We start from the raw sequence: 26,010 nt of genomic DNA, 5'->3' as shown, positions 1-26,010 counted from the left end.
ACAGATATCTACTGTGTTACACAAATGTCTACTCTTTTAGCTTCCAAAATGAATTACACAAGTATTATATAAATTTGAAGTACTTACATTTAAGAATGTAACCACTTAAGAATGTAATCTATTAATACTATCAATATGAACACTTGAACTAGTTACATCCTCTTCATCTGACAAAGAAATTACCTTGCTGGTCATGAAGGAGTTCAGGTCAGGCTGAGGAATCCTATTTACCAGCTCTGCGCCTTCCAGCAGTGCTGAGTCAGATCTGATGCAACACTGTGACCTCACTAGTGACACATACCAGTCCTTTAATAATTAAAAAAGGAAATTTATTACATATTTGTTTTCAGAAAATAAGACAGTTCATGGGGGCAAGAGGAGAACTGCTCATTGGCACTGAATGTCTGTTTAGGCTACAGTAGGCTAAATTAATGTAAAAAAACCTCAATGAAAAAAGCAAAGCAAAACAAACAACTGTTGAATGGAAATGGAACATCTCAAACTAGACCAATAGGTGTTTACTGATAAGTTGTCTATTTCCATAAAGTAGGGAAAGGAAATGAGGAAAAATGAATCTTTATATATAGTGCAGGTGTATGTATTAAGATCCTAAAGCTGAGGAGACTACCTAGAAAGAAGCATGGAATACTCAGTAGTCACACAAACGTAACAGTAATGGTAAAAACCCAATACTATAACCAAAGAAGAAAAGTCTTCGGATTCAAATAAATCCACAGATGAAGATAACATCTATCTTTTAACAATCCCATGAATAAATTAAGACCTTCATGCATGACTGCAAATTTACTCCATTACTAGTTTTCTTTATCATAACTGGACAACCTAAAATTGCTGATATTAATTAGAACACATCTAAGCCCGTCAGAGTTCAAGAAGCATCTGGACAATGCTCTTAGTCAGATGATTTAGTAGTCCTGGGAGAAGCAGGGAGTTGAACTCACTGATCCTCATGAGTCCCTTCCAACTTCAGATATTCTATGATTCTATGAACTATGTAGAGGTTGTGGAGGAAGCACACAAAAACTACTTCCTTTGCACAGATTTTCAGTGATGGTGGAATTAGATTTTTTGGTTAATATGAAGACAGAAGGTTACGGGGCATTTTCTCTCGCTGTCCAAGTAGCTCTCAATCTCTCCCCTAAGCCAATGGGTTCCTCAAGTGGTTATCAGAGTTGTCCAAACTGTCAGCTAATCAAATAATTTTTTCCATCTCAGCTACATATGTTTCCTATCATCATGTATCACTGTAGAACATGGAGGAATGAAAAGGAGAAATTATCTGTGCCATGGGACAAACTAGAAAAAAGGAAGGCACAGGCCCCAAAGATTTGCTCTTAGCCCCCCACCCCTCTTGGAAATACAGACAGAAATGAAAGACAGAAACAGCTAAATATTCAAGATGGTTCTCTGAAATTAATTTAAAGCTGAGAAAAGTAATGGACAAGTAATGATTAATTTTTAAGAGCCAACCAACAACTTTCAGCAAATGAATAAAACTAATCACTGTAGTAAACACATAAAAAACCCCAGATTATTTATCTGTCTCTACTAAATCTTTCCGTTAAAGTCAGGCAAAGAAACCAAATTTGGTAAATTTTTCACAGCACTGTCAATATAACAAACATCTATGCAAGTGCTAATTATCCACCCTAAGTTCAACAGTCAGCCAACACATATGAAATTAATCACTGATCTATATTTGAGATACACTGACAATCCTGAGAGTATTAACTGCACAGTAAAAATAAGATGCATTTATATATTTTGTAATTTTAGTGAGTCTTTGTAAATATAATCTTACTTTGTCTAGAATTACATTCTCTAAAGCTGGTTGGTCTTCTCCATCTAATGGGTGTGAGGTAACCAGAGGTGAAGGACTAGTTGTGTCTGGTGCTACCATAAGACGAAACCTATCCAAGAGCGAGTAAAGTCTTTGGTGTCTGAAAACAGAAGAACACATCAGCAGAGAGCTAACTCAGTTTTGTAAATAATTTAAAAACACAAAGACATCCAGTGAATCAATTCCAATCCCAGGAGAGAAAAGCAGTGGGGTCTTAAGTTTTTGATGGATATGTGCAGTCATGGGATGCAAAACTGCAAGTTTCTCCAGATATCAGTGGCCAAAACAAATTAACTCAGCACCACCAACAGTAAGGATTTAAATTGAATTTAGTTTTAGAATTCGTACAATACTTAAGCGTGAAGTACAAGCTGTTCAGTTTCTTTATGTAGCAAATCTTTTTAATGAGTAAGAAGAATCAAATTAGTGTACAGATTATTTGTTTGCAGGCAAATACATTGTAAAAGATACTAATGAAGAATCCACTGAAACTATACTTTTATTTTCAAATATATTAAGAATTCCAGTTTTCGGATTTATGTTAGTGTCAGGGATTTTTTTTGGGGGGTAGGGGTTCTTTTGTTTGGTTGTTTTGGTTTTTGTTTTAATTCCACTACAGCTATCAAGAACTTGTACAAACTAATTTTTTTGGAGTTTTTTTTAAAAATTCAAATGTGATGTTACCTATGAAGGCACGTTACTATTGATCTACTGCAGGCTTGGGTTTTAGGTTCTTTCTCCCTACTTATTTCTCATTTCAGTCAACAGACATTAACTTCAAACATTAGCAACAACAAAAGTAGTAAATTAAGATCTTTCCAACATCAAATAAAGCTTTTTCAAAAACTGAATAATTTGCTCCTTTTTCTAAAAGCAGTCTGGGGAAAAACAAAACAAAACCAAACCAACAAAAACCAATCCCACCTAGCTTGGACTCACAATAGTCTGCAAAAGTTTGAAAAAAATAAAGTTGGTTTTACTAATATAGATTTTTGTCAAGAAATTACTTTGAGATTGCTGCTTCTCAAAAGTTAAATACTGAGTGGGATGCAGGGCAGAGAATTTGATCATGCCTTGAGCTTGCTGCAATTCTTAAGTTTATTGCAAATTCAACACAGCAAACACAACTGCCCCTGTGCCAGAATATGACAGCATCTTATGAGAGGCTTTACTCCTATTTTACTTCCAAAAAAGACCCACTATCTGATCTTTAAAAAAAACCCAAATGTAGGAAAACAGAGATAACACAATTAGTACTAAAACATTATTTAGTTTGACACTTTAACACATACTGGTATTATTGGTATTATTTACCTTGTTGCTAATCCACTGTTTTGAAGGTACTCCTGAATTCTATCAAGTTCTTCAACTGGTAACTGAGCAATGCTGTTCTATAGGAAAGAGTCACAAGAATTTGACAGAAATATGTAAAATCCCCACAGATACTTTTAACAGATTAAGAAAGTTATAGGCAGATAAAGTGAAACGTAAACATTCATGTATCCATATATTAAATTTAAAAATTCCTTTCCAGTGAAATCACTTTGACATCATATTTTGATTTACTTTAAATCATCACATTTGATTATACTGCTGGCACTGCCCAATGTTGTTTAGAGGAATGGAGTTCTCTTTACCTGCAAAGTTGCAGCCAGAAGCATTTCCACCCGCCGACAAGCCAGAGTGTCGACCATGCGGGCGAGCACCCGGAACGGGGTGCACAGGAGCTTATCCACGTACAGGGTCAGGACAGCCCCAGACTGGCTGAGATGTATTCCCTCCAAGCACTGCAAAGTCTTCTTCAGAGTTGTGGGCTAGGTGTTGAAACAAAACAAAACACAAAAACAGACACAAAAAAAAAGGCAATCAATCGGAATACAAAGATCTTAAAGTGAAAGGCATTTATAAAAAACTAGAGCAGACAACTAGCTGATCATTATTATTATCTATATGTAAATAGGTTTGAGTTACTGGTTATTTAATTAATATGAACACTAAGTTGTTTGATGTGTAACTGTAGAAATGCAATCTCACAAAGAAAAGTAGGGAGCAAAACTTTTAGGGAAAAAATCTAGAGACTTCAGTGAAATTGCAAAAAGCTTTGAAAATGGTGAGAAGCTTCAACTCTTGCTGGAAGAAGGCAGCAACATGAGAAGAGTCAAGACAAGAGATGGACAGGAATCCAGAGAAGCATTAGGGATTTCTTGAGCACATGTTCAGTCATAAAAACAGCGACAGCTACACATGATTAAAAGGGGTTGCAAAGAATTTTTAAAATTTCTTTTATTTTTTAAAATATGAGCACCAATTCAGCACTAATAATCTAAAGGAAAAACCCAGTTTGACTCATGAAGCCAGTCTTGTTTTAGAGCAGGTTGTAAATATCAGACATTTTTATTTTACTGTCTTTTCTGATATTCACAAAACACCTCACAGAATGATTACACCTTCCATTCAAACTTATTTATTTTAGTTAATTCGACTGATTCTCAGATACTGAAGCCCAGACTAATCCTATGTAACTTGAAAGTGTTTTACTCACATGCCTAAAGCACTAATACATTTGCACTAGATACACAGAGACAATGGGAAGAGATAGGAAACATCATTGAGGCTACTTAGGCTGCAGGTGGCATCTTCCACAATCAACTCTAGAGAAAGTCCAGCAAATTACATTTCCCACCTAGTGAGCTCTCAAGATTAAGATGGATGCATACAGCCTTTTATATCCCTATAAAACATCATTCACTCCTTTTAATTTGAAACCAAAATAATCAAGAGAAATCATACCCTGAATTTCTTGGTGATTTTCCCTCACCAAGAGTCTACAATTTTTGGGACAGATCAATGGGCAAGGTAGGAGCTTGCAAATAATTTTCATAATCTCAGAGCCTATGAAGACAGACTGATTCATACTCCTGCCTCTATAGTTTGTTATTTATATTACCAAGGTACTGAAATACTGAAATCAGAGGTGAAAGTTACAGCTTTCATTTACTCTTCAAGTATTGATTATGTGGGGTAATAGCCAGGAAGGAAGAAAAGTAACTTAACCTCTCCACTTGAATTCATAGACTGGATGGACTGGAACACATCTGACACTGATTCTGATAATATAAGGTTTGCTGTTTGTACTTTAAACAAGTGACTTTAAAAATAAAATTAGGAGTTGATAAGTGACCCAGAAATGTCAGACTTCGCGTACTTACCAGTTAAACTTATGCTGAAATGTAAGTAACTTTATTCTTTACAAAAAGTCTATCTAGATAAACTTACAGCTGCAAGATTCTCACACCGTGACTGAATGGCCTGGATGAAGAGACCACTGGCTGCTGAATTCCTGTGAACAGCACTAATAAAGTCTTGTACTGGAGGCTCATGGGACAGATTAATCAAGTCTTGAACATGATTCACAATAAGCCAGGTCAGATGTTCTGAATCATGTAGGTTTTGACACTAAAGGGGAAAAAAATTAAAATTTTATCCAAGTAACACCAATGTTAAAACTTAATTACTAAATATGACACAACATGAAGTTTCTCATATATAATTCTGACAGCTACTTTGAAATAATGACATAAAGTGTCTATATTTTAATATCACCATCATTATTTTTACATGACAAATTTTCCAAATGCTTTTGATCTTGTTGCAAATTATTTTTTAAAAACACTAAAAACTCAGGTTGGAAACAAGTAAATTGAGAAGGTCAATTCAAAGTTACTGCTTTTAAAGAAATGCTGTTTGAAATAAACATGCATGCACAGAGTTGTCTTGTAAAATGTAATTTTCATTTAGGCTTCTTTTTAAAGATTTTTTATTACTACTGGCCTTTAATACAAGATGAATAATTCCTGGAAAACAAATCCAAAGCAATCTGTCAATAATTAATGTCAAACCTAAAGAGGCTGTATGTGTATTGACAAGCAGTGCAATGCAAGATGAAAAGACCTGTAGAGTTAACCAGGTGATGCTGAGAGGCTGTCCCACCCCAGCAAAGAGGTTTGGGAGGATTTTACCTTGAACTACTTCTAATCTGACTCTGGTGACTGAATGTCCATTAGTACTTGAAGTGCTTCTTACACACAGCTTTTGGTTAATTGAATCTGAAAGGAATGTAGTTTGCTTGCCTCAAAACCGCTCTGCAATGCAAACCAGAGTGCAACACTAGATATGACCAGAGGATTCACCTCAAAGGTTCCCAAGGAACTAAAATGCTAATATTGAGGCAGTGAGAGGCCAAAGCCACAGGAACTGCTGTCATTAGAGAAACAAAATGGAAGTTAAATGTTAATGTAAAACCTCTCCTCTTAAGGTGTAGAGACAAAAATCCCCTGTATCCTGGACATTATGCACTGCTACTGGTGTTGGGAAACCTAAAACTATTGAGTGTGCTCCAAGCACCTGACAAGTAAGGGATATGATACCCAGCAGATAATTCTATTACCCACCAGGTATCCATTACAAGCCAAGAGAATTCTCAGTTCAGAATAGCAAAAAAATGCCAAATGAAGTCATATCTAATCTTACAGAAGCACCATCTGAAAACAAAATTATTCATTTCACAAGTCTTCATTTCTCACTTGTGAGCCAGATAGGTTCAGTTAACACACACCAATAATAAATGACTGTCAGCATCATAACCCAAAACTGTAGTTATAAAAGTCATAATTCAAAACTTACAACATAGTCACAAAAAAGAATGAGTGCTCCTCTTCTCACTATCTCCCGATTGCACATGCCCCGTTTAGATTCCAAATCTGTTTCATCACTGTCTCCAGATATATGAGGGCTAAGCAATTTAGTAGTAGAAAGACTGTGTCGCCTGCAGGAAGTACATTATATTTTGTTACTATTTTCTTGCTATATTTTCCTGATACAGCTACTAAAACATTAACAACCAAATTGCTTGGAACGTCCTACCAATGCCCTTACATAACATATTTCCCTATGAACTTCATTCAAACATTACTCTGCTTTGAAGTAGACACTTGGCTTCCCATCAGATCTTTATTTTTTAACAAATGCAGTATTGCTTATTACTTTTTCGGACAGTCTAAAGAATTAAATGGGTTATTTAAAAGAGAAACATGGGCTATTGCATCTCTGGGAGGATAACAGAACCAACTGTATTTTTTTCTCAAGCCAAACCAGTGCTCTTGAACACTCAGTGTAGTGTCAGACTGGAATGATGCACAACCCAGAAAAACAGAGACAATATCGGTAAATCATGCCCATGTCAGAACAGACAACACAGCACATGTAAAGTAAATGCAGAACTACATTTCAGAATCCAAGCAGCACTATTCAATGGGCTGACAGGCTTAGCAGAAAGAAGCTAGATTGCTTTAATTAGATTTTAGCAAACATAATCATGTGAAACACATGGCTACTACTAGGGAACAAAAACCAAATCTTACTTTGGGGTTTGATGCACTTCTGACCACCAGTTGTAGTTGGTATAATTGACAAGAAGCAGGATTTGACACCAGAGGAGAACTAAAGAAGGATGTGTGGGAATCATGGACTGAACAAGGTCACTCAAACTTTCAAGAGTGTAGAAACTACCATCAGATCCATCTCCTGTAAAAAGTCTGGTGGCTGCAGCTGTGATTCTTCTAAACATCCCTAAAAACAACAACAAAAGCATGTTAGAGTAACTGTACTTTAGTCTGAATTCTGAAGTCTCAAAATTTTTCAGGGTAGAATTCCTGCAAGAAAGGTATATTCTAAGTGGTTTTATAAATTTAAGGCAAGTGAGGAGTTTGCCCAAGGGCAGTGTGTAAACCAGAAATTACCAGGTCTCAGACTCAATAAATAATGCTTTAGATAGGTTTGATTATAATTCTAATTCATCTGATACATGAAAACTTTATTAAAATTTTCAGTGCGGGACCAGGACTTTCTTGTTTGTTTGTTTATAAATTAAAACACAGATGTTCTAATTAAGAGCCATGATGGAACTACTATTTTGCATGTTAAGGAAGAAGGCTTGTTTACAAGTATCTTAGTTCAGAGGATGGCTTCCCAAATACATGTAATTGAAACTAAACTTACACCCTTCCATCAAATTTCTAAAGTGCAAAATGTGTTTCTGCCATTACCCTGCATACTGAACACCCAGCACAAAAGCAAAATTTTGCTTTCCGACTTGCTCATTCTGTGTTCATGTGCCAAAACAAAGGGTGGGAAAACAAGAAATATGAAAAGGGGGGGAAAACAAGGAAAGCTGTCTAAAGGTATAGAACTTCTTGAGTTTCTATGAGAAGATAAGACCAGGGTAAAAAAAAAAAAAAAAGGTTCCTTCAGAGTAAGTTAGAAACCAAGAGCTAATCAGAATAATGAAGGAAATCTGCAGAGTTACTTGCTTGCTTTGCCAGATATACAGAAGAATGAAGCTGTAAATTCCACATCCATGTGGACCAGTTTAAGCTGCCCCCAGGACTGATAATACACAATGTAAACAGCAAAGAATGGGAAAAGTAACTGAGTCTTAAAACTCTGGTTCCACTTACTAGCAAAGCAGTGCTAGCACCATTCCAGCTTCCTGCACTGGCAGGAACTGCACCATCTAGTGACTTGCCACAGTCATGAAAGCCACTGCATGCTCATCTTTTCACTTGGTCTATGCCTTTTATTTCTACTGAAAATGTTCACTTATAATCTAGTAGCTCCTACATAGGAGTCAGCAACACTCACATTTTGAAAACACTGTAACAGGTGAGAAGACAAAACTTCTAAGTAGAACAGTGGTTAAAAACAACAGAATACAGTCTGTGTTTCCAGACACAAGTTGCTATAAGCTGCACCTCTAGTTAGGAGCATATAACTTCAAGAGAAAATAGGTATGGAGGTTTTAACTGAACAAAAGGAAAGTGTTACAAAACCAGGCACTTAGTTAATCCTAAACCCAAACAAAAATGTTCTGACATGAAAACACAGCCCAGGTGTCAGAACAATGTTTCTTCTACTCTGTTACGCCACATAAATACTAGTAGTAATAATATACCCTAAGTTATTTGTAGTTTTACATTAAATTAATTTCTAGAGATCGTGCAATACACATATCCCAGTGTTCTGCATGAGTATTTTAATATTTAATTTTCCATGAAAATTTCTACATAATTCCTGGAAAGACTCCCAGTGCAGCCTGGAAGCCTGTCACTGCAGCAGAACTAGGTGCTTTCCCTCTCCATTATCCCCAGCTGCCACTGTGGAAGAACCTACTTCCCCAGTTTCAATCACCAGCTTGATTTTCTGATTTCATTGCTCCCGGCTTGACACCAATTAATCACTTACTCCAAAATGCTCTGGCATAAGTTATTTGTTATAATATTTTTTCAGGTGTTTCTCCTAAACAGAAATAGTATAAAAATTATTACTCTAACAGACACATGGGAAGAGAGCTGTCAACTCACTATACCCCGGGTTCTGTGCCCCAAAGCACCCTTCAAAGATCAAGGAAGGCTCTGGTAACTGTCACCAAATTTTGTGCCTCTTCATGCACGGTCCTGGAGTTTTACACCAAGAACTTTGGTTTAGAGGACTCCATTTCTTAAGCTAAAGCTCTCTGCTGACAAGTCAAAACATCATCCACCATGATGTGGAGCTGAACAAACTCTCAAAATGTAATTCAATTGGTTTCCCTCTCACTTTTCTACCTGTTAGTGTCACTGAAGACTCAGAGAAGTGAAGCTACTGAAAGCTAAACCACAGCGATGCAGAAGCTTTGAGCTAAGATAGAGAACTAATTGAAGATCCAGAACAAATCCATCTGCACTTGATTTAACTCTACACCTACAATGCTTATATTTGCAAGAGGTAGCTTGCAGGAATGATAGGAACAGAACTAAGATTTTTTTCTCAATAAAGGACTTAAACTGAACTCTGTAGGAAGAGCTTGAAAAGAAAAAAAGATCTGAGATGGTTGAGATACAATGGAGCACTGAATCGACTTAAATGCCTAACAACAGTATTAGGCATGCGCTTTTTTGTTATTCACTTCTGCTAAGTAGTAAAGTACTTTAACTCCCATTTTGTAGACTGAGGCAATGGAATGCAGAGTTCCTTGTCCCATATCTGCAAACAGGTCTATGAAGAACCAGGGACTTGTGCCAAGACCTTTTAAATTGGAGACAACTACAGTTAATCTAAGGTTGGATTTCAGCTGCAAGCTGAAAATCAGTATTCAAAAAGGGCAGTCATAGTAAAGTAAGAATAAAAGAAGAAAGGGAAGATAGTGCCACTACTAGGAAAATAAGACTAAGGAATCAACCTAAGGACTAAGGAATTACGAAGGGCCAGCTTACTGGGTATCGAGCAGAAGATACCTAAAGCAGAATTTCCAAAACTGGAAATTTGACCAGTTAGCTGGAACAGTGCTACCTTTCCTATTTTTCTGGGGATTTGTTTGTTTTATATGTTTTTATTAATTATGACAAAAAAAAGGGAAGCTACCTTGTCATGAGTCTGAACCAGTGGTCTGTAACTCAGTAAGTTTAAGCCTGGACAGACCTACCAACCTCCAAACTGAGAAAAAACATGAGAAATATGGCCAGAAATTTGGAACGCTTTGCACTTTTTTAGACTGGAAGATTTTAGACCGTGAAAAGGAGAGATGATAAGTCACTACTTAGATTTTGTTCCACAAAGACTGAAGAAATGTGAAAAATGTGCCCTGCATACACAAGCACAAAAGTTTGGTAAGTTCCTTATACGGAGTAAAATGTAACATTTCAGCACCTACATACTCCTTCTCGGTAGTTCAATGCATTCAACAGTTGTCTTAGAACTGAAAAACCACTCTGCCACTACATGATACAACACAGACAATGTTTCAAGTATTACCTGATTTGAAGATATGTATTAAGCACATAAGCAGTGTGCCCAGCTCCTGGCAGTAGAAAGTGTGTTGCTGCTCATTCATGTCCACCTTTAATTGCTTGGTAACAATATCTTCCAGTAGAATGCCAACCAGTTGTAATAAGAACCTTGAAAAAAAACACGTGCACAGTCAACAGGAAAACTATCAATGCAACATCTTTCAGAACAAGGTGAGGTTTGCCTACATAACTTAGTTAGGTTTAAAAAGTAAAATATGAAGCCCTTGACCATTCATCCTAAAGAGCATACTAAATGAAACACTACAGAAAAGGCTGACCTAAAACAAATATGATGTTATATGACCATAAGCACTTCAATAATTACATATTGGATCTAGATTATCTACTCCATCAGCTGAAGTTATGCTAGGATTCATAACCATCCCACCTCACTTACAAAGTTTATATTCAAAATGTTATGGTGTCTTTATAGTGATTTGCCTTGAGCTAAAAACAAACTGTGACAGTTACCACAGCTCAGCTGAGCAGAGGTAATTCAGCAAGTCACAGTAATTCAGCTGTTTACAGCCTCATCTATCCACACTCTACTACACAGGTTCTGTATCAAACCTCCAGATGGGGCAATGGGTGGTGTCAAAATAAGCACCAAAAAAGAGCATTTGAGGAAAGCCATCCTTGCTCTTGGCCATAACCATTACCCACGTCACTGTTGTTGGGCATAAGGTCACAGTGTGGGTGCCCAGAAGCCCCCTCTTCCCTCTACTCATCACCCTCACAGTGAGCTCAGTGATAAGAAACAGCATTTTATTCCTATCTGAAGTTCCATACTTGCGTAAAAAGTCCTTATTTTCTTAAACGAATATCTATCTCAAATGTTTCCCACCACGTTGAAACACAATGCCTTAATGACAAACATTCTGTAATGTAATACCACTGCCCTCTCTCCACGTTTCTTTTGCCTGAAGTTCATCACTCTCTGAGGACATCAACATGAGAAGCTAACTAGACAAAGCCAGCTCTTGAAAAATAGGAAATAAACAGCAGGACTAACTTAATAGATTTGAATCCCATGGCTGCCAAGATTCCAGTACAGTACCTGGGCTTCTGCTTAAGGAAATGACTTGTCTTTTAGTCACCACACAGAAAGGAAGGGAAGGGTTAAGCAGTTAAGTTTTTGGACCTGATTTTAATAAGTCCAGGATTCATCCATTTTAACAGCTCCATTAGGTCAATCCCTTGGCCTGAGAAGAGGTACCAGAATGGTCTAAATTCTCTGCTCAACAAACTGCTTATCTACATCCCTGTCCATCTCAGTATTCCTTCCTCCACACACACTTGTCCCATATCAACTTATTAAGAGACTTTATTCCTATCAGAAACAGTTCTATACATGTAAAATACTGCACAAAGTATTTGTGATTTCTCAGAAACCAACATCTTTCCCTAAGTTATTCAAAAGACAACATACCTAGAAAATGTCTCTTCAGGCAGATATTTTGCCTGTTTACCCTCAGTGCGATCCTCTGGCGTGGATATGTTTTCTCCACATCTCAGTCTGTTAATTGCTTGACATGAAATCAAATAAGGTGAGAAGGAAAGCTCTTGTATACGGGATAGAACGATGTCTTCTGTTGACTGTGAAATCAGAACTCTAAGGATAGCTAAAATTCCAGAAATCCAGAGCTGGACAGTGCTCACTGATGCCTAACACAAACATAAAAAAACAGAACATTGAACACTTTTGAGGTTAAACAACACAGCATAGGAATGTATTAAAAAAAAAAAACAAAAACCAGACCCTTCTCAGAATGGAACAAGCAGGAAATAACTTTTAAGTTCAGATCTTCCAAAATGCTATTCTTGTTGTAACTGTCAAGCTTATATTCACTCTGTTAAACAATCTCTCAACTACAAAAATGGTACTAATACTTGCATAAGAAAAATGTGATTTATCTATCAAATTGAATTCTAGACTTTATTGTAATAGTACCTTTCTCTCTATTCCTTATCCTCAAAATACAATATGAAGGCAAGTAATCCATAAGCAGAACATTCCTGTATAAAGCACTTGGTAAATCATATTAGTTCTAACTAATTCATTCCCAAAATCTGCTGCAGGTACTTTAACACTACATAGCAAATTATTAAAGAGAAACACATGTTCTTTTGTTTTGCATGAAAGCCACCAGATTCTTTCTTCTCTGGAAACAATTGCTTACCATTGTTTTAGGAGTAACAAACATACTCCTTAAAAGCATGTCCACAGGGCGAAGGGATGAAGGAGCCAAAATTTCAAACAGTGTGTTCAATACTCCCAGAGCATCATGAGAGTCTATATGCATCTGTAAAAGAAAAACACAAAACTAATTTCTAACTATCCACTAATGATAACTCCAACATAAAATTACCATTTCATGTTTTAAACATTTCTATGACAACCTGTGTGCTTTACAGTACAAAATTCAGAGCAACCAAAAGCCATAAAGGTAAATTAAAGTTTCATTGCAGGCCTTTCTACACCTGAATTTTGATAACATGGACAAAAACCTACTATACGAAATCTAATATACATACCACATATATTTTTTAGGAGAAATAGGCCTTATTCAGAGAATGAGACCAGAAGACTGAGTTGTTACAAAATTTAAAATTTTTCTCCTCCTTGCACATCCTACCAAGTTTTTTTATAGAGAGCAATACTGGTCATGAATAAACTTAAGCAGATAACTACGAGGAAAAAACCTCCTAATCATCAGAAAAGTGCACAGCTCCAGTGGTATTAAAGCAACAGAGGCAGGACAGCTTATTTGAACAGTTTTTTAGATAAATTTTAAAACAATCAACTACAAAAAGCAAAGGACTGAACTATAAATCTAGATGCCCCAATCCTGCTTAAATAATTTGACAGTTGACCACGTGCACAGTCATACAAAACAATATAAATTTCAATTTGCCAACATTTTAGCTTTGCTCAAAACCTGCTCTCTGATCCTGCCCACTCTCCCCAGCCACGAGATCTCCTCCTCGGACTGGGGAACTGCCATCATGGAGCAAAGAACATTTAGGGCACGATTCACTAGTTCTGTTTTTTATCCTTGAAGTAAGTGTTTATAATTCCAGAAAAGCTGTATCAAAAGCTGTATCGAAGACAAGTCCTCTATTGCTTAGGGAGCAGCACTGAAATTTTTTTTTCTAAAAGGAGTCTTCTTTACTTCTCAGATATGAAGCACCCACTCTCCTGCCCCAGTATGCAGTCCAGTAAGAGAAACATGCACACTGGAGGGAGTCCAGCAGAAAGCTACATGGATGGTTACTGGCTTGGAGCACCTGTCACACAAGTGGTAGCTGAGGTTGTTCACTCTGGAGGAGGCTCAGGGTGATCTTCATCAACGTGCACAAGTATCTGACCAGGGGAAGCAGGAGAAGGAGATGACAAGCACGGAAGCAAGAGCCAGAATCTTTTCAATGGTATCCAGTACCACGATGAAAGGCATTAAGTACAAGTTGAAATATAGGAAATTCCATCTAAAGACACTTTTATTTATAAAGAGGAAATTAGGCAAAAGAAAAAAAAAAAAGCCCAAAAAGCCAATTGTGTCCTGGGCTGCATCCAAAGCAGCATGGGCAGCAGGTTGAGGGAGGTAATTCTGTCCCTCTACTCTGCTCTGGTGCTGCATCCAGCTCCAGGGTCTTCAGCAAAAGGACATTGACCTGCTGGTGCAAGCCCAGAGGAGGACCATGAAGATGATCAGAGGGCTGAGCACCTGTCCTGCAGAGACAGGCTGAGAGATGGAGTTGTTCAGCCTGGAGAGAAGGTTCTGGGGAAACCTTAGAGCACCTTCCAGTACCTGAAGGGGGCCTGCAAGGGAGCTGGAGAGGGACTTTTTACAAGAGCCAGTAGTGATACGAAAAGAGGAAATGGCTTTACACTGAAAGAGGGTGGATTTACATCAGATATTGGGAAGAAATTCTTCACTGGGAGGGTGGTGAGGCACTGGAACAGGTTGCTCAGAGAAGCTGTGGCTGCCCCATCCCTTGAAGTGTTCAAGGACAGGTTGGACAGGGCTTTGAGTATTCTAGTCTGCAATTAGACCCACTGTAGCTATGAAAAAAAAGTAATTTTGACATTTGGACAATCTTCAGGTCATTTAATAGGTGTTCTGATACAACCATGTATCTAAGAGAAATAGAATGAGCCTCCTCTGGAGACAGTCTCAATCATAGTGCACATACTTCATGCACTTAAATATGAACTTCATCACTTCAGAAACTTAGTTTACCTTGCAGTAATTGTTTTTTCCAGATATGGCAACCACAGTTTCAAGAAAATTTGTCTTCATATTAAAAAAAAATAAATTCAAATACCCAAAGCCATTACTGATACATATATTACAGCAATTATTTTAGATGTTTATAGATTTAAAACAATCATATAACCACCTGTTGCTTTGCAAGCATTGGGAGAATAATGTCAGCTATTTGCCGGGACAATCTCTTCCACTTGTCTTCATTTTCTTTATGACACTGTTGCAATACTAAGATGAACATTTCTAGCACCTGAGGAAAAGACCAAAAGAATGTAAGTAAACGCCAATACTAACAAGCAACATTCAAGTAATCCTACAGTGGGAAAAACATTCATTGTTTCAACCATTTGCCAAAAAGTGGGAAAAAAAATCCCAGATGAGAAATCACACAACATTTATAAAACCCCATTTTCAGGATAAAAGCCTGTTCTTAGTTACAACTTTTTTGCTGTTGACGGTGATTTTTAAAGAATTTTCCAGTTACTTTCATAAACTACAAAAAAATTGCTTTCTTTATCCTTTCTAAATGGTATTTGGCAAAAGAATACACAAACAACTAAGAAAAGGATCAGAAATCTAAATGCTGTACCACTAATTCAACAGAAAGGGAAGGAAGGAAGAGAGCAATTTTCCAAATGTATACTCTGCCTTTAGCTCCAATAAAGTTTACATTTGGTCAAAGAAACAGAACAAACACTTTCATGGAGCTTGTTCACCTGAGATTTGTCACTTCCATATAAAAGTTTACAAGAGAGAACATAATGGGGCACACCAAGCAAGGATCACTTCTAGTAGCTGAATGAGTTATGGGTTTGAAGGTTATAGAGACTATTCTTTGAAAGACAGACAGGCCAAAGACACAGCAAGCAACAGTGTTAATATATTGAGTGGTAAGTGGGACAGAAAAACCTGGTTCAGAAAACAGGTTAGAACACTTGTCAAAGAAAGTCAGATAATTCAGATCAGGCAGAGAGAGATTCTCAGGTGACTTTCTTCCCAAAAAACTTTCACGTGAAAGAGCAGACAGGAGTGATTCTGGCCCAAGTGACTTGAACTCTGAAGCTCCATGGGTGGAGTTAAAGGCTGCAGCTTTTGGAACCTCCCAAATTTACAGAGACACCACTGCAGAGCATCCCAGCCACAGCCAGGGAACAAAAGAATAGCCCAGGGTTAGTTTATACATATTGCACCAGCAGAACAGGGCAGAACAAGAGCTACAAATGGGATGGTGTGGGAAGAGCAGTGCAGGGGTGGTCTTTAATAGGTTAAGTGTGTCAGAAGGAGATCTGCCAGCAATTGCAGTACCTTATGTAACACAAAATTATTCACTATTTCACATCATGTGTCTACAGAGTGTCATTTCATATAGTTATATTAGTCATTTTATGATTATAAAACTACAAAATCAAAAGAAAATGTGGATACACAAAATTACCCCAATCTGAACACGCAGTTCTAACAAATTATTTTGACAAGATGTACTGACTTTTTTCCAACTATTCTCAGAAAATACAGTGCTTACATTAGCATACACTAGAATTGCATTTTGAAAGGATGAAAGGAACATTAAGTTTGTTAAGCACCTGAATAAGCAATAAGATCCCATGTTGATCATGTCACTTCTCTTAAAATTACTTTTATGTTTTTCTTTTAAACAAAGTGTATTGAAGAAAGTCATTGTTATACTCCTACAAAGCAGAAACATGTTTTCCAAACCCATGCGGTCTGGGTCAAAGTAGCAAGTGATAACAAATACCTAATTACCAGTTTCATTACCTTGTTCAAATAAGTCTTATTCAAGACAGTGCTATTGTACAGCAAAATCATCCTTATGCAGCATCTTTCCTAATTCTAAACTTGTCTTCTCTTCCATTTTACCCCCATTCTTTTAAGTTTCTTCTCTTCCACTAACCTTCTGTGTAATCTGTCAGCAACACAACCAAGATCATGATCCTAAGTGGAGCATTTCAGTGCTTAGTTATCTAGACTTGACTACGAAATTCTACAGACATGTTATTTTACTTGAAATACTGATTTGTAATGCAGGACCTTTCCCCTACTCTCAAAGATCTTTGCATGCTCACTCTACAGGGAAAGCTATCACACAGAGTCCAGCTACTCAGTTTTTGTATAGAAAATTGTTGATATTGCCTGAAGCATTTTTAGCAGTCACAGCAGTGTTACCCTTTTATAGACCAAAAACAGGGATGCTTTGTCCTCCTCTCTTACCTGATGGTACTGGATAAGTCTCAGCAGCATTGATACCACCACCTCCTTCTGCGTCTCCAACTCTTTCCCAGCATCAGCTTTATTTGTTCCTCTTAACACAAAGAGATCATGAACAATGGGTTGCAGAGCTGGTATTGCTGAAATGAGATGTTTTTGTTTTAGTGTGAGACAAGTCACTCTTGAACAATGATTTCTTGATCTAATAGTTCAGTTACTAAAAGTAAGCTGGGCTTTAGTTTATTAAAGATTCTACCCATACCCCAAAAAACTCCACAAACCCCAAATTTGTCATGCATAATGATGGTTATCTTTTCACTTCTAGGAGAAAATTTACATTTTGGACATATTTGCCCATTCTCAGGGCTAAAAAAGATATTTTTATAAAGGATTTCTCAGCAGAATCACTGGTAAGTACGAAAGAGATGTTTATTTACAGGCTGGAAGAAAAAGGGAAGTGGACTAAAAATTAAATCAAAGCCTTGAACGTACTGCTATGTTGTCAACTCATTACCTAATAAAGTTTCAAATAAAAGCTTTGCTGCAATTATGTATGATCCAAAATGTGGGGCAGCAGTGTTAGTATGGTTTAATAAACTTCCTGAAGGAATTAAGTGAGATTATTTGATGTCTTAATTTTAAAAGTTAGTGTCTTCTGGAACAGTCAGTATGATTATAGTTTTCTATACCTTAGTAGTCAACACTGGTTTTATTGCTGAATTTTTGCTATTACTAGTGTTGGTACCTTTTTTCTTTTTTTTTTTTTTATTTACTAAAATTTTTTTTTAGAATTACCATGGGTAACAGCTTTCCTTCCACTGGCCATGATACCATCACACAGCTGAATGATCTTGGGAATTCCAATTATCTGTTTGGAATGATACCGCTCATAAGACAGCAACACCAGGAAAAAGAAGATATTAGGAATAATTGCTTCAGACTCCCTGAAAATGAAACAAAAATTTAAAGTGTCAAGTTTGAATTGCACAGCTTTCTTCAGTAAAACTCAATCTTTCTACAGTCAGGTATTTTTAAACAATGTATTGTTCTGCTTTCATATAGTATTTCTATATTTTCGGTGCTCTGTTCTGTACGATGGATTTTCTCCCAAGGGATTTCTTTCAAGCTCTGACCATTACAGTTACTAATATTACAACATACTATCTAATGCACATGAGACATTAGCATATTTCTGGAGGAGATCCACACAGCAGGAAGCCAACTTATCTCTTCATACAAACTCAAGTGGGAGAAAAACCAGAAATAACTGACAATAAAAATTTCACTGCCTTGCTTATGATCAATTAGGTCCTATACAAAGTGTACCAGGTGATCAGCATACACAGGGATTCACTCTGAATCCACAGTAGTAAGAAGTAGCTCTCCCTTAAGCAATTGAATCCAGCAAAGAAATGCTGATTCCTGAAAGTATAGCTCTGGTGTGGGGTCCCAAAGAATGGCTTTACAATACCAAAATGGAGAAACAGAACAGCACAGTTTCACATTGTATTCTAACATGTTACTTCCTGACTTGTTCAATCACATGGAACCTAAAACATCTGAAAGGGTTACCACTGAAGCCAGAGAAAAAACAAGCACATTACTCAGAAGGGAACTCTCTCATAAGGCAGAAATAACCAGCAAAACTATCCCTACTTGCTTCAGAATGAGACAATCGTAAACCCACAGTGTTCAAAGGATCATTGCTAATGTCGTACCTGAACTGTCCTACTTCAATGTATTCAAACTGCTTTAGCACAAATCCAATAAACACCTAAAGAAAGAATAAACTGTGCATCAGAACAGACACATTTTGACAGTTACAGATTGGGCACTGAAAATCATTTACACTTATAGTTCATTCTAAAATGTTATGAAATGTTCCCTCTACAATCCTGTTGATGTTACAGCTTATTACAGTTTGCATGAACTTGGACCATATTTTACTCATAGTCTGTATATTTCTCTTTCACTCATGTAACACACTATTTGAGGCATTACAGTCAAGAAGTTAAGAACCAGCCAAAAATCTAGCTCTAAACCAAGATAAAATCCAAAGTATATATGAATTAAAAAGAATTATCTTGCATGAACTTACAGAAAAGTTAGGTATTGAAAGTCACACTAGCTTATAAACCCAAAAATACTGTAATAAATAAAACACTTGTAAATAATCCATTTTAATTTTATGTTATAAATTTACTGCTTACATGGGCAACTATACAGACTACTCTATTTGCCACTAGCTCCCCTCTACTGCCATTAACATCAAGCAATAGTTGTCAACCATGATGCTTCTTATCTGTCGTAAGAAAGTCCATATTCTCAGTATGGAAAGAAGGTATTTCCATATGTAAATGAAGTTTTATTTAAACAACAGTGACAGTATTGCCCATATCATTTTATTCCTTAAGTCAGTCTGATGAACAGTTCTTAAATAGTTGTTGCAGAACTCAGAAATTAAATTATAAACCCCAGAAATCTGAAGCTCTTTGTGGCTTGAGGTGAAATTGAGTCTTTCCCTCCTTTAAGTCTTTCCTTTTACCTACAGTGCAATAGATGGATTGATTATTGGAAGTATTTGTGCTGCAAATGTTACCTAAGCCTGCTGGTGAGACCCCTGTATGACAAATGGGCAAATGTGGTGAGGTACCAACCTGATCTGAATCCAGCAGACAGTAGTTAACTCGCAGCTGAACCAGTTGAGCAAGCAAGTCTAGAACTTGTCTCTGCAGCTGTACCGACGTTGTTGTTGTGTATTGTTTCAATGCTTTTATGACAAGGGGTTCAAATAAACGAATGTGATTGTGAATAGCATTCTGTAATAGAGAGATTTTAAAGTAATCTAACATCTGAACAGGTCTTTGATTCAAAACCAAATTAGTTTTAAAAGGAGGAAAAATGTTTTAAATCTAAGATACAGTTCTTTCAGGAGGACACAGATACAAGTACCTTATCAGCACGATGTTTTGCTGCACTGGAAATGCTAGTTTTCAGCTGTGTAGAAACTTTCTGCAGCACATCAAACCATCTGTTACAAAAAAAAAAACAAACCCCACACAACACATTTAAAAAACCAAAACAAAACATGCTGTTCTTAACTACACACTGTTTAGCCAATGCCAACTTTTCTTAATCTACTTAACTGCTCCAAGAACTTTAGGGACAACCTACAGTACACTTTGATCAGATCACACATATTTGAGGACAACAAATACACACTAGAGAAAGAATTTCTGGTCTTTGTTTAGTCATCCTTCTGCCTTTCCTTTAGGCTATTGACTATTTGCTGTAATTAGCAAATTAATTAAATGTATTCAAATACAAGCATTTAAAACCATTATGCTTCTAAAAAACTTCAGTGATACCCATTTTAATGATTTAGCTTTGCTTTGGAAAACATGTTAACGATAACTGGATTCAGGATGTCCCAACCAAGACAAATTACTCTCCTTAAGTCTGTAATTGCAAGTTACATAGCACCCCTGAGATACTCGAATTTATGAAAAACACTAACAAGAGCCTGTAGTTCAAGTTAACATTATATCATAAGGGAAGGAAGTTACCCTGAAGCATCGTGCTCCTGCTCAGCCTGAACCATGTTCCTTAGACTAGCATCAGCAAGGGCCTGTGTAAAATGTGTGTATGGTGCCATGAAGCAATAATGATAGAGACCAGGTCTCAAATTGGAAGAACCTAAGCGTTGAGCTTTGCCTTGAGCTTTGTTGGGGTTTGAAGACAAGCCATCGTACTGAGAAGCCAGATTTGTCCCAAACAATGTTTTCAATAACTGGAGAAGAAAATTGGAAGGAAAAAAAGAAAAGTTAACATTTCAAGAAAAAAAGCCCCTTGACTCCTCATCCTCTCAAAGGACTTTAGAGGAAAGGTCAAAATGCAACCTGTGGATCGTGTAGTCAAAATACATGAAGACAGAAAAAAGCCAATAAAAAGAAACAATCCATACCTCACCAAAAAAGATATGATTAGTTTTGCAATTGAAGCTATTCCCATGTGGCAACTCAAAATAGTCTACTGAAGATTGCCTCTAACCAAAATTAAGCTTTGATGACTTGAACCTAAATGTTTAACTGAAGCCTGCAAGAAAGCCATCAGTAAAGCAGTTCTTTGCCTTCCAGGTTTTTTTTGATTCATGTAACTGGCTGAAGAACACTTTCTGTAAGACAGGAAACAAGCCTGTTTTCTGATTATTAGCTAAAATAGTTCTTTGAATTGGAAACAGTTCAAGAAGAAACTATATTATTCAGACAGTATCAAGTTACACAACAAGTAATGAAAATGAAAGAAAACATGCTCTGTTTGCTCCACCTGGGCCAAGGTTTCCTCATACCACTTCCCTTAAAACAATGGCCAGTCTTAGTATCCAACTGACAGCCACAGGACATCAGGATTAATCTTCAAGAAATGCAAAAATTAACTCCTTACCTGCTGTACACAAACTGTTGCCATTGTTGGTTCTCTGTTGAAACATGATTTTAGATATCCCAAAATTTCTTCTACACACTAAAAAAATCAGAAAAACAAATGCACCTAATTGCATTTTTCTTCATTATATAAAGTATTACAATGAAAACTGGACCACAGATCAGGTTTTTGTACTTAGTAACACTGCACCAATTTGAAGGGAAATCATGGAAGTATGTAAAGAAATAAAAATGCAATATTTGTCTCCTAATTTTAAAATACCACCATGCCTAACATCACAGATAAGGAGAAAAAAATATCAAGACATACAAGATGAAGGAGGACAGTATGCCTTCTGACATTTTGTATATTTAAACATATAAATATGGTAAAAATGACTGAAGACAAACCATTTTTACTGGAAAGAAACCCCCCCTCTTGAAATTTAAACACTAAAAAAATTACTCTGGTTTTCAACAGCAATTTGACCTGGAAAATATGCTGCAGCACTTTACCCAACATTGTAGGAGCACAACACTTCTAGGACTACTGTCTTTTTCAAGAGTACCTATTTTGAAATCAGTGATATCTACTTTCTCCCAGTAAGGACCACAGATATAGGACAAGTTAACTACAAAAAAAACCCAAATAAATGTTATACCTTTCCAATGTCTTGAAGGGTAGCAAGTTCCAAGATTTGAGACAGAACATCTAAGGCAGACCGTAAGAAACATCCAAACTTCTCATTACTGTTCTGGAGATCCAATGTAACCTGTTCCCAGAAAGTAAAACCACACTTTTTCTTAACAATTACTTGACAAGGAGACACAAATTACAGGAAGAAGTGGGTACTGACACAAAATGATCTTTTGCCTAGAATTTCAGTGTAGTTCAACCAACACCACTGACAGCTTAGACTGCCTTATGAATTGCTGAAAGGGTAGGACTCCATTTTGACTAAATAAAAAAAAGGATCTTCCAGCTTGAGGCATTTAGATCATCTGGGAAGGCCTAGGATGTTGACAAGCAATGGAAAAGAGATCACAGAATACTGAGTTGAAAGGGACCCACAAGGATCATCGAGTAGAACTCTTAAATGAATGGCCCATACAGGGATTGAACCCACAACCCTGGTGTTATGAGCACCAGGCTCTAACCAGCTGAGTTCATCTCAGGGTCATAATGTATTTCTCAGAAACACAGGAGGTGTAATAACACAGTCCTTGAAGTGTACACATCAGATTACCAAGTCTCTAGGGAATGCATCTTCTACTGCCTGAACTAATGAGGAAAAGTTTATTCAATACTGGAATAAACTGAGGGGAGAATAGACATGGGGATCCATTTGGCACTGCCAAGCCAGCAAGTCATTTGGTACCACCATTAGTGACAGCAGAGAAACAAGCAGTAGCGTGACAATGCCTGTAACAGGTTTTTGCTTCATCAGTTTTTGGTTTTATTGGTGGTATTTGTGATCTTTCTTTAAATTCTTTTGTGTGTGTAGAAATTGTTCACACAGGCAAACAAGTGAGTTGACAGAAGCAGAGATATGTTTAAAAGAAACAAAGTGATTATCCAGCATTGCAATTCAACCAATCCATATCATGCAGTACCTTATAATTAGCATGGGTTGCTTTCAAGACATCGTATAACTTCAGGTAAGATGGAAGATGATAAAAGCTTCCTACTGAAGATGATTTACTTGTTGGAACAGGCCCAGTAGTATCAGTTTGCCTAGGAGCTTGGAAGTATATAATAGATTAGCACCCTATACCTTTTCCAGGTTGCTCATGACACATACACTCAACGTAATTAACCACATCTGCATTATTAGACAGCATGAATTTTTCAATCTGCATGCATATTCCAAACTGCAAAAACATACAACTAGAAAATGAACCAGCATTCCAACAAACCAGCCCACTGAGGTGAGAGAAATCAACCCAGAGGGCTTATTACTGAAGTACACGTACAATTTACAAAACAGAACTAACACGTGTTTCCTTCATTCATTACTAAGAAAAGTTTTCAAGATTCAGAATCTTGTTTCCAAAAGCAATTTGAGCCACTCCTGCCAAAAGCTGCAAAGCAACTTTCAAATTTCTTCTAAGTAACATACGAGCAAAAATGACTCGTTTAGTCAATAGCTGAGTAGATCCAGAAAAAGTGAGGAAAAGGATTCAGCAGTACTTTGCTTCTGCGAAGTGCAGGTAATTTTCATAAAACTCAAAACAGCGAAGAAGCCCCCACCCACAGCTGCCTTTCTACCAATGCATTACTGAAAAGGACTTCTGACAGCAGGTCTGCCATCCTTTTGGCAGAAAATGAGTTACTCAGGTTTATTTCTTCTCTCTAAGCTTTGACCACACTTGGGTGGGGTTGATAGATGGTCAGGCTCACAGGATTGAATGTGCCTACCTGGACTGGCTTCACCACCCTTTTTAGGGCTCATTGGCACAGATGCCTGTTCCACAGACTCCCTCTCTTTCCCTTTTCTCCGAATTGGACTAAGAGAAGGTGGGTTTGTAAGAGAAGGTAATGCTGCCTAGAATTAAAAGAAGCTTTATTAGTTTTGTAAGCACAAGTAGCCTTTCTTCTTCTACACAAACATAACCATATTTATCTTGTGTTTAAACTCCCCTTTATTTGACTGTCTGTTAAATTAAAATGTCTCCACTCTCAGATTCAGGACATGAATTTCCTGTGTGAAAAGGAAATAGTTTCGTATGTTTCCTATTTTACTCCTCAACTTCAGCATAAGCCAATGAGATGGAACTGGAGCTCAATGACTAAAGTTTCTTTTGATTCCAAATAAAGGAGTGTCAAAACAATATTCACACATTTAAAATACGAAGAAATTACTAATCTCAATAATACTGTCTTACAGTCTTTAAATCAGTCTTCACACGTATATGCCTCAAAAAAACCCAAAACAAAACCCCAAACATGGAAATACCTCATATGAGTTGTTTAAGAAACCAAAATATTTTACAGGATCTTCAGAAGAGTTACTTTTAGCCCCCAAAGGAGCTCAGTGCATTACAATCATCCAACCAACCCAAAAGTCACCACATTTCCCAGAGTATGCAATCCAATAATCCATCTACTACATACACTCCTAATTGAACTAATGTTTCAGGTGAAGTCACGGGGAATAAAAGGTTCAAAAATTAAGTTCCTATAATAAAAACTGCAGAACTAAAGAAGAACCTGCTCTGTGGAAGAATGATATGCATGTTTTTTTCATCTTACTTGCTTTACTATCCCTAGTGGAGTCATATCACCAAGGAATTGGATAGTTTCCTGTATCAAGACTAAAATGTGAAGAGGTCTATATAGCACAACAGTATTTAAGTCACACAGTTCTACTTATTTATTTTTAATACATACCTTTACTGCTGGGCCAGGAGCAACATCATCCATTACATGTGCACAAATATTAATGACCTTCAACAGATGAGAAAAGAGCTGTTCTACTAAAGTGACAAGAGTTCGATCTGCCAGAGCTGGCCAGGGTTCCTCCTGCTTTGCAGCACCTTGGTTTGAATCTTCTTCAGCACTCCAGGGATTCTTCAAGCACTTGGGAGCACTTGCTGTAATTAAAATTATATTATCTGAAGAAACAGAAGATAAAACTTGGAACTAAGCATCATAAAATTTTAAAGGCATATATGGTTATCACCCCAGCACGACAAAAATTCAAGCCCAGGAGTTGCTGCATAGTTTTAAACAGCAACAAAATGCTGGTTCTTCGTACCCAGCCTGTACCAGGTATACTTAAGCACATGGCCTTTGGCAAGGAGAGGAAATCTGCAACAAAGAGGAAGCACCTTTTCAAACCTCCTGGGTACAAGTTCTTTCTTTATTTCTTCTGCTTAATCTTGCAAGTATTTCATTGCATACAATCAGAACAGAGTGAGATATGGGCCTTCTAATAGTAATGGTAAAAATACTAGGACAATCCTACTCTTCTTGTCCTGCCTTACCTGCAAGCAAGTTTCCAGTCAAAATCAAAGCATCCTGATGTGCTGAGAGGTCCAGCGGGAACCACGCTGATGAAAGGAGAGACAGAACCAAGCCAGCCATACCAATGGTGCAGCCCTTCTGAGCTTCATCTGAAGAACTTGGCTGGGAAACACTGGAAGTTTAATTTTGGAATGTCATAACTTTTTTTCCCTCTTTTAGTAAATTTAAAGTCTTAAAAACTAACAGTCAAGTAGATGGTTAATCTAAAGAAATGAAATCAGTACTACAGATATACACATTTAACACTCAAGCATGACTTTTAACACCAATTTGCAGCAGAGAGCTGACAATACTCTGTTTTTTTGAATAGTCTTTTTTTTAATAG

General features: G+C 37.0%; 1 protein-coding gene across 5 annotated transcripts in view; it reads right to left on the bottom strand.

Annotated features, from left to right (window-relative positions):
- Positions 1 to 26,010, bottom strand: part of HTT (huntingtin) — an 80,422-nt gene that overhangs the window by 21,238 nt on the left and 33,174 nt on the right. For all 5 annotated transcript variants that reach the window (XM_027642678.1, XM_027642679.1, XM_027642680.1 and 2 more), the window contains 23 exons: positions 25,646 to 25,797; positions 25,050 to 25,252; positions 24,078 to 24,204; positions 23,273 to 23,400; positions 22,321 to 22,431; positions 21,681 to 21,758; positions 20,804 to 21,027; positions 20,190 to 20,268; positions 19,895 to 20,056; positions 18,956 to 19,011; positions 18,033 to 18,181; positions 17,241 to 17,377; positions 15,145 to 15,261; positions 12,924 to 13,046; positions 12,173 to 12,408; positions 10,709 to 10,851; positions 7,282 to 7,489; positions 6,545 to 6,686; positions 5,138 to 5,317; positions 3,499 to 3,675; positions 3,176 to 3,252; positions 1,823 to 1,961; positions 184 to 306 (listed from right to left, as the gene is read on the bottom strand). In XM_027642678.1, the coding sequence (XP_027498479.1) occupies positions 184 to 306; positions 1,823 to 1,961; positions 3,176 to 3,252; positions 3,499 to 3,675; positions 5,138 to 5,317; positions 6,545 to 6,686; positions 7,282 to 7,489; positions 10,709 to 10,851; positions 12,173 to 12,408; positions 12,924 to 13,046; positions 15,145 to 15,261; positions 17,241 to 17,377; positions 18,033 to 18,181; positions 18,956 to 19,011; positions 19,895 to 20,056; positions 20,190 to 20,268; positions 20,804 to 21,027; positions 21,681 to 21,758; positions 22,321 to 22,431; positions 23,273 to 23,400; positions 24,078 to 24,204; positions 25,050 to 25,252; positions 25,646 to 25,797 (3,271 nt within the window). The remainder of the gene's footprint in view (positions 1 to 183; positions 307 to 1,822; positions 1,962 to 3,175; positions 3,253 to 3,498; positions 3,676 to 5,137; positions 5,318 to 6,544; positions 6,687 to 7,281; positions 7,490 to 10,708; positions 10,852 to 12,172; positions 12,409 to 12,923; positions 13,047 to 15,144; positions 15,262 to 17,240; positions 17,378 to 18,032; positions 18,182 to 18,955; positions 19,012 to 19,894; positions 20,057 to 20,189; positions 20,269 to 20,803; positions 21,028 to 21,680; positions 21,759 to 22,320; positions 22,432 to 23,272; positions 23,401 to 24,077; positions 24,205 to 25,049; positions 25,253 to 25,645; positions 25,798 to 26,010) is intronic.

The sequence above is a fragment of the Corapipo altera genome, unplaced genomic scaffold, assembly GCF_003945725.1.
Source record: "Corapipo altera isolate COAL_440 unplaced genomic scaffold, ASM394572v1 22, whole genome shotgun sequence".
NCBI lineage: Eukaryota > Metazoa > Chordata > Aves > Passeriformes > Pipridae > Corapipo > Corapipo altera.
The sequence above is the reverse complement of the archived record's forward strand: the minus strand, read 5'-3'. Positions and strand labels throughout refer to the sequence as shown.